The 15,051-nt window shown below is 48.8% G+C and overlaps 1 protein-coding gene across 2 annotated transcripts; it reads left to right on the forward strand.

The window, feature by feature from the left end:
* The first annotated feature begins 1,628 nt into the window (after positions 1-1,628).
* On the forward strand, positions 1,629-7,888 carry STMN1 (stathmin 1). 2 transcript variants are annotated; one of them, XM_041764870.1, is made up of 5 exons: positions 1,629-1,761; positions 3,430-3,504; positions 3,991-4,163; positions 6,682-6,873; positions 7,371-7,888. In XM_041764870.1, exons 2-5 carry the CDS (start codon positions 3,492-3,494, stop codon positions 7,440-7,442), a joined length of 450 nt encoding a protein of 149 aa, XP_041620804.1. In that variant the 5' UTR covers positions 1,629-1,761; positions 3,430-3,491; the 3' UTR covers positions 7,443-7,888. The 2 variants fall into 2 exon arrangements, with proteins under 2 accessions (XP_041620804.1, XP_041620805.1); XM_041764871.1 differs by lacking the exon at positions 1,629-1,761 and adding an exon at positions 2,749-2,872.
* The last annotated feature ends 7,163 nt before the right edge of the window (positions 7,889-15,051 follow it).

A 15,051-nucleotide genomic window follows, 5' to 3' on the forward strand; every position in this document is an offset into this window, starting at 1 on the left:
TTGAGGATAATAGACCTCTTGGCCTTGGGTTCCGTGCTCATTTGTGTTGCCTGCCAATCTGTCACTTGCCGGTAAGCTTTTATCCCCACCTCTCTCCAGCCTTTCTAACGTTTTCTGCGATTTTGCTCAGAAAACTGACAGATGGGAACACCTGGCTGTTTTGTGGCTGGGTTCGGTCTGAGAGGGAGAAAGCTTGCAGGGCTTAGAATTTGAATTATTCCTGGTCTTGCTCACATGCTAAGGGAAAACCACTTTGATTGGGGGCGGGGGAGAGGCTGACCCCACACAAGGGCGATTGTTGGAGTAAATGCCACAACAAGCATATTTCAGGCAACAGCGAATTGCTGTTTGTTTTGTGTGGTGTGTCTGCTGCCTATATGATCCAGTTTTCCTTATCTTGGCACCTAGTAATTATATTTATCTCTAGCACATCCCCAGTGACTAGGTGGACATGAAAAGTCTTTTAAAATTAGGACTTTTATTTCTGCAGAATTAGTCATATTTGTGTCTTGGTATGGGGAGACTGAACGCATCGATTAATAAAAGGAAGGTGTCTTTCCACCCCGTCAGGATCTCAAAGCAGGTGCTTTGGTGTAATGACCACCACCGGAAGACCAAAGACACAGCCTTGGTCTGGGGGAATGGGAAGAGGGATCTGGAAACCATGTTCATTTTATTCTTCTTCTGGCCTTTCTGTGGGAAGAGGGAGGCCGGTCATACTAAGACAGCTCAGGTCAGACCAATTTCCTTTGTGGCTCTGCTGTGTTTCTCATCAAACCAGGCCAGGAGGAACCGTGACCTTCTGGCTCCCCCTTTTGTTTTGATTCTTTAAAAGGGCCCAGCACTGCACTGGGGAGCACGTGCTCCAAGAACAAAAGCAACACTTAACTGCAGTCTGTGTTGTCTACAACTGCTATTGCTCTTCCTTCCTTATCATCAGGCGAAAGGCTAGGGAGAACAGATGGAGTCTGCATTTAAGCTGAGTAACTGTTCGACCAAAGGAGATCAAATTCCAGAGCCTCACGCTTTCCCCCCACAGTTCTCCGGTCACCAGCTCAGGGGACCGAGGATGGTAGCCAAAACGCGCCCGTGAGGAAGGGTCACGCCCTGAGACCTGTTAGGACTGAGTGGGTAAGGGATTAATTATGATGATGTCACAATGCAGGTTACACGCGGGTGTCAAGGTAGGGCGCCGGTTGCAGGGGGACTCACAGGGGCAAAGAGTGGGCGTTATCCTGTAACAAGGGCTTGGGCGTCTTAGGTGGAGACAAGGGGTGGGGCACCGGAGGGGCACTGCACAGTCCGAGGGTTGCCCTTGGGGCCTTGCAGGGCACGTGGCTCAACGGAGGCGGAGTCCAGGGGGCCACCCTCGGAGAGGTAGGGAGGGACCCCGCCCCGCCCGGCCCCGCCCTTTTCCTAGGGATGGGGGTGCTGGTTCAGACCCTGGCCAGGGGCCACAGTATAGCCCTCTTCCGTGGCCAGACAACCGCCCCGGCCCCCTGCTCACACCGGGGAGACCCCCAAATGCCCCCAACCCCTCGCATTGTCCGCCTGCCCCGCCAGCCTGGACTACACTTCCCGAGGTGCTCGGGGGTCCCGAGGGGCGGGGCCACCTGCGCTGTGGGGGAGGGGGCGGCACGTGCCGCGGCTCTCAGCCAATGGAGAGCCCGGTGGGGAGGTCACGTGCCGCTGTTTGGCGCTTTTGTGCGCGCCCGGGTCTGTTGGTGCTCAGAGTGTGGCCAGGCGGCTCGGACCGAGCAGGTGGGTGCGGGGCCCTGGGAGGAGGCGACGGGAGGCTGGGGGCCCGCGAGAGGGACGCGGCCGGCGAGAGGGGCCGGGCCGTGGCAGTGGCCCCCTGCCGGAGGGCGGCGGGCGTGGCTGCGGGCCCCAAGTGCGACTGGCGGGCGGGGGTCGCGCCGCTTTGTGTGTGGCTCGGGCGGAGCCTCGGCTTTGTCCCCGCTCCCTGGGGGCGCGGCCATCGTGGGGAGGGGGCGCGGCCAGCTGGGCAAGCCCCGGGCGTTAACCCGGGGTGCCGTCGAGGAGACAATAGGGGGCGTGGGCTCGCGTCAGCCCCGCTCCTTCCCGTTGCTGGCTTAGCCCCGCCGGGGTCCCCATTGTCTGAAGGGGCGGGGCGGCGCCTCTAGAGGGCCACGGCCTTAGGGCCGGACTGCGGGAGGCTCGGGGCCGCTTCTCGTCCCCGCTGTCGCCTTGGCCCAGTGACTAGGGCCGAGCCCGAGAGGCTGACACCCCGCGAGAGCAATCCTGCCCTCGCGGCGGGGGGCGCGGACAGCTCGGGTGGAGGCAGGTTGGGTGGAAGAGAAGGGAGGAGGTGGTGGGCTGATGGCTGAGCTACCCCACGGCCGGTTCCCCGGGCCTGCCCCACCCGCCGAGCCGCTGCGGGGGTGGGGGTGGCCTAGAGATGTTTTTGGCGGGAGTTGGGGGGGGCGTCGTTGCGGAGCGAGCCCGGGGAGGGCGGAGTTACCCAGATAGGACCGTTAGCCCCGCCCATCCCTCCCCTTCCCACGCGCGCGGGCTCCCGGGTGTTGTGAGTTCCGGGAGATTCGAAAAGGCGCGGGGAGGAAGGGGGCGGGGCCAGGGGCCGGAGCGCAGGGCGTGCTCTGATTGGCCGGGGGCGGCCACCCACTTTTCCTCCCTGGGACTGGGGCCACGCCCATCCTGGGTCCGCTGCTGCGTCTCTAGCCTCGCCGGGGCTGGACCGTTTCGTTGCTTAGGATTTCAATTTCCAGCTGTTGGAACGTGCAGTCTTAGATTTTCTTACTAGCCTGGGTTCTACAAGGATAATGACCTGGGAAAAAAAATCAAGGAGGGATGTAGAATTTTTCATGATATAAGGCAGCAGATATTATAACCTGTAAGCCTAGAGGTTCATAAACCTGATTAATTTTGCGCGCTGTCGGTTAAGGAGCTTAAGCCCCAAGAACAATAGGAGTTCAACATTATTGGTTAATATTAGCTTGGGCGTTTTGTTTTCCACCATAGCAGACGCAGACAAAGCAGGGGTGGGCATTTCATTTGCACAATGAATTGTAGGCAGTATTAAGATGGCTCCGGTCTCACTGCTGAGTTGAATCTGGAATATCTTTTCGCTTTTTTTGGGGGGGAAATTTTTAGAGTTTTTAGGGGGGAAAACATATGGACTTAACGTGTAATTTTTAAAATCCAAGATATTTTTTGAGCAAGTAAGCTCAGTTGACTTGATTTTCTATACCCAATGTCCTATTCAGTTCAAATTTACCGATGTTTCAGTATTGTCTAGATTTTTATTTTCTAGTTAGTGATGGCTTATTTTTAATTAGTGGTAGTGATTTTTCTGACACTGATTTATGTGGATGTGATTTGAGGTCCCTTTAGATCAGTGACCTAGAAATGCAAAGAAATTGATTGAATGCTTTTGAAAATCGTTTTCAGGGTTTTCCTTGCCCCAGTGGATTGTGTAGAATACACTGCCAGTCTCTTGTCTTCTGTTCACCATGGCTTCTTCTGGTAGGTAATCTATTTGGAAAAGGTGAATTGTGATGGGTTTAGGATTTTATAATAGGAGATGGATTCAGGTCTTAAACCATTAACTGGGTGCTTGTGTTTTGGTCTTCTCAAAAAACCCATTTTATAAATCAGAGAATTAATGAAAAAATTATCACTTGAATGTCCTGAGATCTCCTAATTGTTTCACTGTTTGAATATTTGGCTTGGTCTAGAGCAAAATCGTGGAGTTTTGCACCATTCTTTTGTTTATGAAAGTGATTGTCAAACACTGATTATCTCAGAATAGTATTTGTTAACTCAAATATATTGAGCTTTGGTTTCTTGGGAGGTGGTATTTAGACAAGAATTTGTTGCCTGCAAACAGCTTCTTCATCAGCCCTAATTCTATTCATTAAATTGATTTGGTTTTTAGAAAATTACAGTATAGCTTAATAGAATAGGAAAACCCCATTTTTTTGAATACATTATGAATATGATCAAATCCAGATATCCAGGTGAAAGAACTGGAGAAGCGTGCCTCAGGCCAGGCTTTTGAGCTGATTCTCAGCCCTCGATCAAAAGAATCCGTCCCAGAATTCCCCCTTTCCCCTCCAAAGAAGAAGGATCTTTCCCTGGAGGAAATTCAGAAGAAATTAGAAGCTGCAGAAGAAAGACGCAAGGTAAACATCACAATTCACAGAAAACAGGATATTTATTTATATAATGTGGCAAATCAGTTTTATTTCCGTAACAGGAGGAAAACAGAATTATAGTTAGATGTGATTATAACTGTGAAAATTATATATCCCAGCAGCTAGAGGAAAATACCAGGTATCATTTACTGAACTCCTACTATATATCAAGTCCTTTACTTCTGTTTTTCTCCTTTAACATAGTGACCCTAAAAGGGTAGATGTCTGAGATACTGAGATGAGAAAATGGTCTCGGGAATGTTGTCATTTTCCCAAGTCCTATAGTGAGGGAGTACTGGAGCCAGAATTCAAGCCTAGGTCTGTCTGAAACCAAAGTTCCTGCTTCTCTTGCCTTCTCTTTGAAAAATAGATTTGTTGGGGGTGATTCTTTCCCTTGTTTTTTCTTTTTTTTTAAAAAAAAAAAACCTGTTTGTGCCTGTGTGGTTTCTTGGTTTTTTTCCGAGAGCTGTACAATAAAAACATTTTAAATTGCTGGTAATGTGATTGAGTTGCTCAACTAGTATAACAATATTGGGGCAGGTTTTCTCTTATCTAAGCAATTCTATAAAATACTATTTTGAAAAACAAACCAGAAAAAGGGCACCTGGGTGGCTCAATCCGTTAAGCATCCGACTCTTGATCTCAGCATCTTGAGTTCAAGCCCCATGTTGGGCTCCACACTGGGTGTGGAGCCTACTTAAAAAAAAAAAAAAAAAAAAATCAGGGCAGCCCGGGTGGCTCCGCGGTTTAGTGCCGCCTTCAGCCGAGGGTGTGATCCTGGAGACCCGGGATCAGAGACCCACGTCGGGCTCCCTACATGGAGCCTGCTTCTCCCTCTCTCCTGTGTCTCTGCCTCTCTCTCTCTCTCTGTCTCTCATGAATAAATAAAATATTTTTTTAAAAATGAGAAAGATCAACAAATATTAACATGCTTATTATAGGAAAATTGGGAATCAGAAGTTTATATGTAGGAACTTAAAAGTATTCATTATCCTCCTTCCCAGAAATGACCAATGTTAACGTTTTGGTACATTTCCTTCCATTCAGTGTTACTCTTTTCATGAAGAACTTTATATATAAATTCTCATTCATTCCCCTCCAATCACCCTGACTGAGATGAGTGGGTTTAATTTTAAAATTAGGGAGGGGTGCCTAGCTGGTTCAGTCAATAGAACATGTGGCTCTTGGATCTTAGGGTCATGAGTTTAAGTCCCATGTTGGGTGTAGAGTTTACTTAATAATTTTTTTAAAAAAGATAAAATTAAGGAAAGTAGGCACAAAAGGTGAGGTAGTAACCTGCCCCTGACCAACAGTCAGTACAATTTGAAGTCTAACACATCTAACCACACACATAGGCCTCTGTTGAAGCTGCTGTAACCTGTGCCCTATACGATTCAGTGCCACATGTTGTATGTATGTGCACTGACCCGCTATCAACACTGCAGTGCATTTCCCCAGGAAGAGTAGCAATGTTTCCAAGGGAGCTTTGTCTCCCACCTGCTCTTCTGTGCAGCTTGAGTTCTGTGGAGATCAATGGAGTTTTGTGGAGTTTGAGTTTGCAAGGAGATGCAGCCAATGGCTGGACAGAAATTTTTTTTTTTTTTTAAGATTTTATTTATTTATTTATTTATGAGAGACACAGAGAGAGAGAGGCAGAGATACAGGCAGAGGGAGAAGCAGGCTCCATGCAAGGAGCCCAATGTGGGACTCGATCCCAGGTCTCCAGGATCACGCCTTGGGCGGTGCTAAACCGGTGAGCCACTGGAGCTGCCCTGGACAGAAATTTTTAAGGAATCAACCCCAGCCCCGTAGTCACTAGCCTGTGCTTGAAACTTAGCACTGGGATTTTACAGAAGATAATGAATAGAACCAGTGGCAGGTATTCTGTAGTACTTCTGCAAGTTAGTGATGCTTCTAGGCACGTCGCAGTCTGTTTGGTAACACACTATATTCTGAGTCTGTTGAAGGAAGCACATCATGGCAACAGCTCCAGTGGCCTGGAAGTGAATGCAGCTTCCAAAGAGAAGAGAAGCTTTTCCTTGAAACAGAAATCCCTCTGGCTTATATAGTAATTTGAGGGTTTAGTCTTAAATTCCCTATCATTCATGGCTTTCTTTTTATCAATACGGTTACATTTTTTATAATAAGCTAATTTTCTTTGGGTGGACTTTGAAGTTCAATAATCACTTCTTGACAGTACAGTTCCATTCCTCCATGCATGTCATTCTAGTCTTCTTGTTACCATTAAGCAGTAAATCTTAGCCAGGATTCCCTAGAGAACGGTTGGGCAAGACTCTGAACAAACCTAGGCAGTTTTCCAAAGTAAACAGAAAAAAAGCACGATTTTCACAGTATTTCGATACAGACGACTCAGGCCCTGACTTAGGTTATGTTTAAAGAGATCTCAATTTCTGCCTTTCAGTCTTCTCGATGAATAATTTTTTTTTCTCGTTTTAAATAATGCTAAATAAACTTCAGAGAGTCTAGCCTGTTACACATTTTTCAGTCCCATGAAGCTGAGGTTTTGAAGCAGCTGGCTGAGAAGCGGGAGCACGAGAAAGAGGTGCTTCAGAAAGCGATAGAGGAGAACAACAACTTCAGTAAGATGGCGGAAGAAAAGCTGACCCACAAAATGGAGGCCAACAAAGAGAACCGAGAGGCCCAGATGGCTGCCAAACTGGAGCGCTTGCGGGAGAAGGTTGGTGGTCCTGCCTTGCTTTCAGGGGATCAAGAGCTCAAAGTCTGCACCAGTGATGTGGCTCGAATTAATTGCCTTGAACAAGGTGTTGGGTGTCACTTCCTGTTTTGGGGCTTAAGACATTGAGAGGTGTCTTATCTTAAAATAAGATGGAGCGGGACGCCAGGCTGGCAGGTGACTCTTAATCTTACGGTTGTGAGTTTGAGCCCCACCTTGGGTGTAGAAATTACTTAAAATCTTTACAGAAAAAAATAAGATGGCGTACTCAATAATTTCCAGAATAATTACACATTCTTTGAAAGAGCAAGAGAAGGCTTGGTCATCAGGTTCCATGAATGACCCAAGGAAGTCTAAAGATACTGTTTTAGAACTCTATAATTATGGGCTTCCCACTAACATACGACATATGCCCCGATGCTGCTATTGTGCCTCTCTTGGGGGTGCACGGCCTGGTAGGCTTTGTTATTTGACTGACGGCCGGTGCTGTTTCTTTCCAGGACAAGCACATTGAGGAAGTGCGAAAGAACAAAGAATCCAAAGATCCTGCTGATGAAACTGAAGCCGACTAAATTTGTTCTGAGAACTGACTTTCTCCCCTTCCCCTTCCCAAATATCCAAAGACTGTACTGGCCAGTGTCATTTTATTTTTGCCCTCCTGACAAATCTTCTAGAAGCTGATGTAGGACTGTATAGGTAGATCCAGACTGTATGATGTTGTTTTCGGGGCTAAAGGGGAGAAATTGAAAAGTGTTGTACTCTTTTTCTAAAGTGTTGAAGTCTTTCTAACGTAGCTACTTTTTCTTGTTGCATCTTTTCTACTTCATGCACCCGGGGTGCTGGGTTAATGGCTAGTACTGTATTGGCTCTGTGAAAACATGTTTGTGAAAAGAGTATGTAGTGGCTTCTTCCAAACTGTTAGATGCTGAATATCTGTTCACTTTTAAATCCCAATTCTGTCCCGATCTTACCAGATGCTACTGTACTTGAATGGTTAATAAAACTGCACAGTGCTGTTGGTGGCAGTGACTTCTTTCTGTACAGGTAATATAAACTGAAGTGATGGAGACCCTCCTGGTTTCTGTTTGCTCTAGATCTGGGCCCTTTGGCCTCCAGAAATACCCAGCGCACACGTCGCTGCAAGTTCTCTGCCCTGGAGTCTCTCCCTGCAGAGTCCTTTGCATTGTCTTCGTCCACAATCGTCACTTTGTTTGGATGCCTCAGCCCAGATCAGCTGCTACGATAGTCTTTCAGATGTTTATTTGCAAACAAGCTTATTTTTGTTCCCGTGTCCCCGTTAAAAAAGGCAAATTGGAGGCATACATGGGGTTTCTAGAGAAGGGTTTAGGGGAGGTCTCAAGATCCTGGTTAGAGGTATTTGACAGTTTACTGGCTTTCTGTTACAGGTGAGGGTGGGATGTGTCCTCTTAATACTTTCCTGCCATAGAAGCTGTGATTCCAAAATTGGAATATTAATATAATTTTCTGGGCCCATGTAACAATGTTTTGTGCATTGATTAAAAGGAACCTTTTTTTTCCCAGAGTAGCATTTGGGTCGGGTGGTTCAGGTTGGCATCTACTGCATTGTGTATCCGGAGGTTATAATATTCACCATTGTCAGAGCATTGCCTTTCAATTGAGGGAAAGCTTTTGGCAGCTTTCCTATGCTATTTGGGAAATAGCCTTAATTGCATATGATTATTTGCTTCTCAGACATCTGCATAAAAGCTCTTGGAAGCCGTGCACCTAATGGTGAGAAAATGCCAGATGACTTAACACTGTGGCAGGGGGTGGATTCTGCTGGGTGCTGTGCATGGACTTCCTCTACTCAGGCTTTATCTTTGATTTGGGTTTTACCAAACCTAAAGGATAATAGTAGCCTCTATCAATCTTCCTCCTATATTGTTAGGATTAAATGAGGGTGGTGTGTGTGTGTGTGTGTGTAGAAGGCATGGTTAGAACCCTGTTTTAGTATCTAGCACGTATATACATGACAACTATTTTCAACCAGACGCTACTGAGTGAGCTGTTTATACCTCTTAAAATTGGAAGGGATTATGCAGCTTTTTACGTGCCTTGAATTGACTTAACAAATTTACATGGACCAAGATGATCAATTGTAGTTCTGGGAAAAAGCTGAATGCAAAGAGTTCTGGCCATCGAGGATAAACAGGAGCAAGATCAAGTGTAGTTTAACACGAGTTCAGACAATAGATAAATAGGACAAAGTGAGGTTTGTGTGCAAGAACTCGGCATCGCTCATCCTCAGTCTGGCACGTCGCAGGGGTTGGAGGTTTGCCTGGGGGACCTGGGGCCCACAGGGATGTTTTAGACACCCGATTTTGAGGAGCTGGGATATGAAGACAGTGTGAAGATAGAAACTTGGGGTAGTGCTACTGGGTCCTACAGATGGCAGAAAACTTGTTCATACAGGACATGGAGGGAAGGGAACAGAGCTTAGGAAAAAGCAAGAGTTAAGATAGGCCTGGGGGAGGATACCCCAGTTAGTTCCCTCCAGGCCCATGGTGGCTCAAACTTAACATCGCAGTGGTCCCAAGTTCCCACCTTGTGTCATTGGGTGTCACAGGGACCCAAAGGGCAGATACATTTTAACCTGTGACATCAGAGACCCTGGTTTGCTGTCTTAACCTCTGACCTTTAGAGAGGCACTTAGTCCTGGGCATCTTTCCCCCTGGGCAAAAACAAGGAGGTTTTTTACTCTTGCCATATAACTTGGAGGGAAGAATTAACTTGCCATATAACTTGGAGAGAAGTCCCGTGACTTGTGGAGAGTGTGTGTGTGTACTTCCCCAGTCGGGGCAATCTCTCTTCTGTCCTCCAGTGTCCATCTCTCCCAGTGGGGCCAGCCTCCCCCGACAGCACCTCAGGCTTAGGTGGTCTTGCAAGGCCAGGAGGGGTGACCTCCCTCAGCCGGGGGCTGTCATCAAGGAGCACACTCCATTCCTTTTGGCTTGAGTGGAAGATGAGGCATGTCCCTTCCTCCTGAGACTTGTACTTAGATGTGGTGAAGGGCTGGCCTTGGAAGAGATTTGAGGGATGTGAAGGCCCTTACATCTACACACCGGGCTGTGTGCTGCTGATGAGGATGGGGTCCCGGTGCACCGTGTGCTGATCGGGAACAGGGAGGAAAGTTGTAGAACCCTTAGCTGAGAATACTCTGCTCCATCAGAAGCTTGTACTCGGGATCCCTGGGTGGCTCTGTGGTTTAGCGCCTGCCTTCGGCCCAGGGTGTGGTCCTGGAGTACCCGGATTGAGTCCTGAATCGGGCTTCCTGCATGGAGCTTGCTTCTCCCTCTGCCTGTGTCTCTGCCTCTCTTCCTCTCTCTGTGTGTCTCTCATGAATAAATGAATAAAAATATTTAAAAAAAAAAAAAGAAAAAGAAGAAGAAGCTTGTCCTCCCCATGTGTGCCCTAGTGCTTTGGCTTCAGGGGTCTGGGAAGCCTAATAGAGGAGGAAGACTTGAGCCAGTCCTTTGAGGGGTCAGCTCTGGGCCCCAGCACTTCATTATTAACGAAGCCCTCAACAAGCACACCACTGGGGAGCCTGCCATGGTTACTGGTTCATGGCAGGAGCTCCGCAAAGAGCCCGTCTCCCATTTCTCTGGTCCTGAGCAGTGGAGCCCCTTGGAAGGCTTTACAATTTGGGGATGGCAGTACTCAGGGAACAAAGGCATTCTGAGGGAGAGAAAAGGGAGGCAGGGCAGGATGGACTGCAGGGAGTGCGAGGGAGCATCACGGGGATCAGGCCGTGAGGGTCTGAACTGGAGGGAAGCCCTGCGCTCTGGAGCCGTAGCCGAGACCACCTCCTCCAGGCAGCCGTCCGTGGGAAACAGGGAAAGATCATTCCACGGCTGCTGGGGGAGATGGTGCCAGTAATAAGCTACTGGGTTTTGTTTGGTTGGTTTTTTTCATTTTTAAAAATTTATTTTATTTTTTTTAGAATTTTATTTTATTTATGATAGTCACAGAGAGAGAGAGAGAGAGGCAGAGACACAGGCAGAGGGAGAAGCAGGCTCCATGCACGGGGAGCCCGACGTGGGATTCGATCCCAGGTCTCCAGGATCACGCCCTGGGCCAAAGGCAGGCGCCAAACCGCTGCGCCACCCAGGGATCCCTAAAAATTTTTTTAAAAAAGAGTTCCAATTTTTATTTATTTTAAAATTACGTTTAAGCTACTGTTTAGGGAGCAGTTAACTTTCAGGCGTTCTGAGGTAAGTTGGCTCCTTGGGTCCCACCCCGTGAGGTAGCACAGGTGGCTCCGCAGTGCAGAGAAGTACGCAGGCTGAGGAAGGCTGTCTCACTTGCAGGGGTCCGAGTGGGGGGGGTGTCTGACTCCAGGCCCTGCATGGGGAGCGGGCTGCTCTGGCCACTCCCATCTCCCCTGTTGTGCCCCAGACTCAGCCAGTGCCACCCTCCTTGGAAAGGCCATTGGTGAGCGTCCAGGTAATGCTGGGACAGAGAGGTGTCCCCCTCCTGCCCTGCCCCCCAGTCCTTTATACAGGCCTTCCTTTCTGCTGTGTGGATTATTCTCCCGGTGGAAAGTTCTGACTTCCGGGGATGTTCCAGCGCCCCTTGTAAACCTGTCCTCTCAGAGGACGGCTTGGCCACCTCACTGTCCATTCAGCTTGTCTGAATCACTATTAAACGTGATTCATTTAGGAACGATAAGAAGATGAAGCTGGGCTCCTTCAGAGGAGCTTTCTGCTTTGGGTGGGAGGAGGGATTAGGTGCCCCGGAAGTTCCCTTTCAAATCCAAGACCGTGGTTCTAGGGCTTCTCTACCTGATGAGACCACAGACCCCAAGGTCAGGAGCCATGTCCTGACCACTGAGGATCCCACCTACCCCAGCCTGAGCTGGACTTTGAGGCCTCAGAACCATTGCTGGCACTCCAGCCTCCTGCCATCTGCCTCTGCCTCTTGGCCCAGGTCACACAGAAGGTTCCAAGGGTCTTGTGGCTGAGACCTCTGCCAGCAGAAGCTGGTATTCTACACTGGAAGGGCCCAGGGAAGATTTTCTGACATGTTTTATACATGTACTCAGATTTTTTTTTTTTTAAGATTTTATTTATGAGAGACACACAGAGAGGCAGAGACACAGGCAGAGGAAGAAGCAGGCTCCATGCAGGGAGCCCGATGCGGAACTAGATTCCGGGACTCCAGGATCACACCCTGGGCTGAAGGCAGACACTCAACCACTAAGTCACCCAGATGTCCCACATGTACTCAGAGTTTTAAAGCTTAGTTATAGGGCTTGAAGGGCTCAAAATGCAGCAGCCTCCGTGGAGGGGCTCTGGCCCATGCTGGAAGGCTCAGCCTTCTCCCAGTGTGGTCATGAGCAGTACCTTCCCTGTCTTTGGCCACCAAATCCTACTGGGGGCAAGTGGGCTGTGAGATGGACAGAATGGGTAAGAAACAGAAGCAGGAGATTAGCCAGATGCCCGTGGCCACCACCCCAATAGAATGAAGGGTACCAGGGGGACTGAGCCTCTGGAGGTACAAGAGGCCTCCAGCCCAGGCCTTCAATCTGTGGCCTCCCACTCCCCTTGCTGGCAAGGAGCCCAGTATCACTAAATGGGGGTGGGGGTGGGTGGGGACTCCCTGCTAAACCTAGGCTCCACTTTCACACGTATTTGTATGATAGTGAATCCCCAGAACAACCCTATGATGTTATTGTGCCCATTTTACAGACAAGAAATGAGAGGGAAGTGAGACTCAGATTTGCCCAAAGTGACAAACCTAGGAGTGTGGAATCAGGACGCAAACCTTAACTTTTAACCCTCCACTACACTGCACCTCCTTATGTATCACAGAACAATTATTATGCAATCATTTGTTTCAAGTGTGTCTCCCCAGCTAGAAGGAAGGTTCTCAGGGAGCAGGGACTGGGTCTGTCACATTTGCCACAGGATCTCTGGCTCTGAGACTGGCATGTGGTGGGAGGTTAATAAATATGCGCTGGAGACTCTTGGTTTCAGCTCAGGTCGTGATCTCAGGGTCGTGAGATTGAGCCCTGTGCTGGGCTCTGTGCTCAGTGTGGAGTTTGCTTGAGAATCTCTCTTCCTCTCCTTCTGCCCCTCACACTCATGCTCTGTCTGTCTCTCTAAAATAAATCTTTAAATGTGTGTGAAATTAAATCATTATGAGTGGGTGGGTGACTCTTGTGGTCCACCCAGGGGCACCTGCTTTGTCCTCTTTTTGTCTGGACCCCATAGGAAGTCAATCTGATTTTCTAGAAGCAGACAACGGCTCTGCCCTGGTTTGCAGATTGGCCTCAGAGGTGCTCTACACTTACTGGCATCCTTTCAGATCCAAAGGCGCCAGCTGGTGGCCTGCAGCCAGAGAGTCTGCAGGCAGGTTGTGTTCCACCCATGCTGTTTAAATTTTTGAGTGAGTTAACAATTAATTCTACTCGAAAATCTGATTTCAGGCTTATCTTGAAAAACCTGGAAGATCTGGCAAGCCTGGGCTCGCAGTCCCACCCAGACGCAGTCAGCAGGCCATGGGCAGGTGCTGCCCCCTTGAGGTGGGACGTGTGCCTTACAGCTCTCTGTTCCTCCTCTGGCCCTCCCCCTTCTGACCTTGACCGTTAGAAGGGCCCCAGCTGGAGGCCTGAGTTGGCAGGCTCTGACACACATGACAGCAACTCTGTCAAACTATTTTTTAGGTCAAAGGGCCAATCAGCACAAAAGGAAATATAATAAAATGTAATATATATAATAAAGTAATAATATCATAAAAAGTGATTCCCTCCCTGTGCTGTCCCAGATGCCACAGTTCCTGACTCTCCCAGGCATGCTGTGCGTCCAAGAGCACAGTCTCCAAATGCTTGCGGGCACCTCTTATGGGCCAGACACCAGCTGGGTTTTTCTAAATCAGCTCAGGGACCCTCATCAGACCTTTGGAGGTAGAATTCCTAAAATTGGAGTGTAGGTTTTTAGATTTTTTTTAGAGCCCACAGTGTTTTCTGTTGCTCAGCAAGCCAGAGACCACTGTACTCAGGATGCAACACCCCTAAAACCGTTCTCCCTCTGCAGGCCCCCAAAGTCTGGTGGAGACGAGCCCGGAATCCAGCTGTTGAGGCCACTGCTCAGCCAGCCGGATGGACTGTGCCCTGCCTGGGGGCACCAAGCCTGAAACCTGGCCATACCTTCACACTGAGCTGTGTCCCACCATCCTCCCAACCCATAGAGAAGCAGGCACCACTGCACAAATGCAGAGAGACAGGTGCTGTGATGTTGGGGGTGGGTGGGGTGCAGCTGCAGGCCCAGGATGACTTCCTGTAGGTGAGGCTTGGGCCAAGTTTGCTCTAGGGACTAGAAGAAAAGGCACACTTCCACCCCGTCCTTCCCTCTCCCAGCTCACACCGTGCCCCACTCCAGCCCACCCCATTCCACCCCCCACGGCTGCCTGTGTGGATCAGTGGCCACTGACAGGGAGACCTTAATAAACAGTGTACATCGAGAAGGTCCTGGGAGACCGACGGGGGCAGAGGAGGCGGGCAGCCAAAAGTCAGACCAGCCTGCCTGGCCTAGGTCCGCTTGGGGTTACGTAGCTTGGTATCTAGAAGTACCTGCTGGGGGGAGCAGGGATACAGGAGCCTTCTTCCTTCTGGCCAGTCCCCCAGAGGCTCTCCAATGAGGCCTCCTGTCTGCAGCCTCAATGAATGATATCAGAGTGCTCCTCGGACCCCTGCCAGGCCACAGGCTGCTACTGGGCTGCCATGAGATAATACAGAAATTGAAAGTAAGCATTTAGAGACTTTTATAACAACTGTACAAGGTCAGGTGGATACTATTACAGTTGAGGCTGGTACTTCACATTTTTAAAATTCATTTTATCTAAAAAAATTTTCATTGTAAAATCTACATAACATAAAATGTGCCATTTTAACTGTTTTTAAGTGCACAATTCAGTGGCATTAAGTACGTTCACAATGCTGTGTAACCATTACTGGCGTCTAGTGCATTTCTTTAATTTTACAAAACTGTAAGTTCTATGCAGATTTTTAAAAAAATTTTGAATTTAGTTTGAGAAGTACTGACCTAAATTCATGCTCTGGATCCTGACCTGTGGGCTTCCCAAAGCCTTGAAGCTTTTGGGGGGACATGGGCACCTAATTGCAGGGCTCCATACATTGTCTGGCTTCATTTCCCCCCACTG

This window comes from Vulpes lagopus, chromosome 8 (assembly GCF_018345385.1).
Source record: "Vulpes lagopus strain Blue_001 chromosome 8, ASM1834538v1, whole genome shotgun sequence".
NCBI lineage: Eukaryota > Metazoa > Chordata > Mammalia > Carnivora > Canidae > Vulpes > Vulpes lagopus.

Bases quoted from the DNA above. Each gene is read 5' to 3' on its own strand.
- STMN1 (XM_041764870.1), top strand. The intron at 4,164-6,681 runs GTAAACATCACA...CACATTTTTCAG, and splicing joins CTGCAGAAGAAAGACGCAAG to TCCCATGAAGCTGAGGTTTT. The intron at 6,874-7,370 runs GTTGGTGGTCCT...GTTTCTTTCCAG, and splicing joins TGGAGCGCTTGCGGGAGAAG to GACAAGCACATTGAGGAAGT.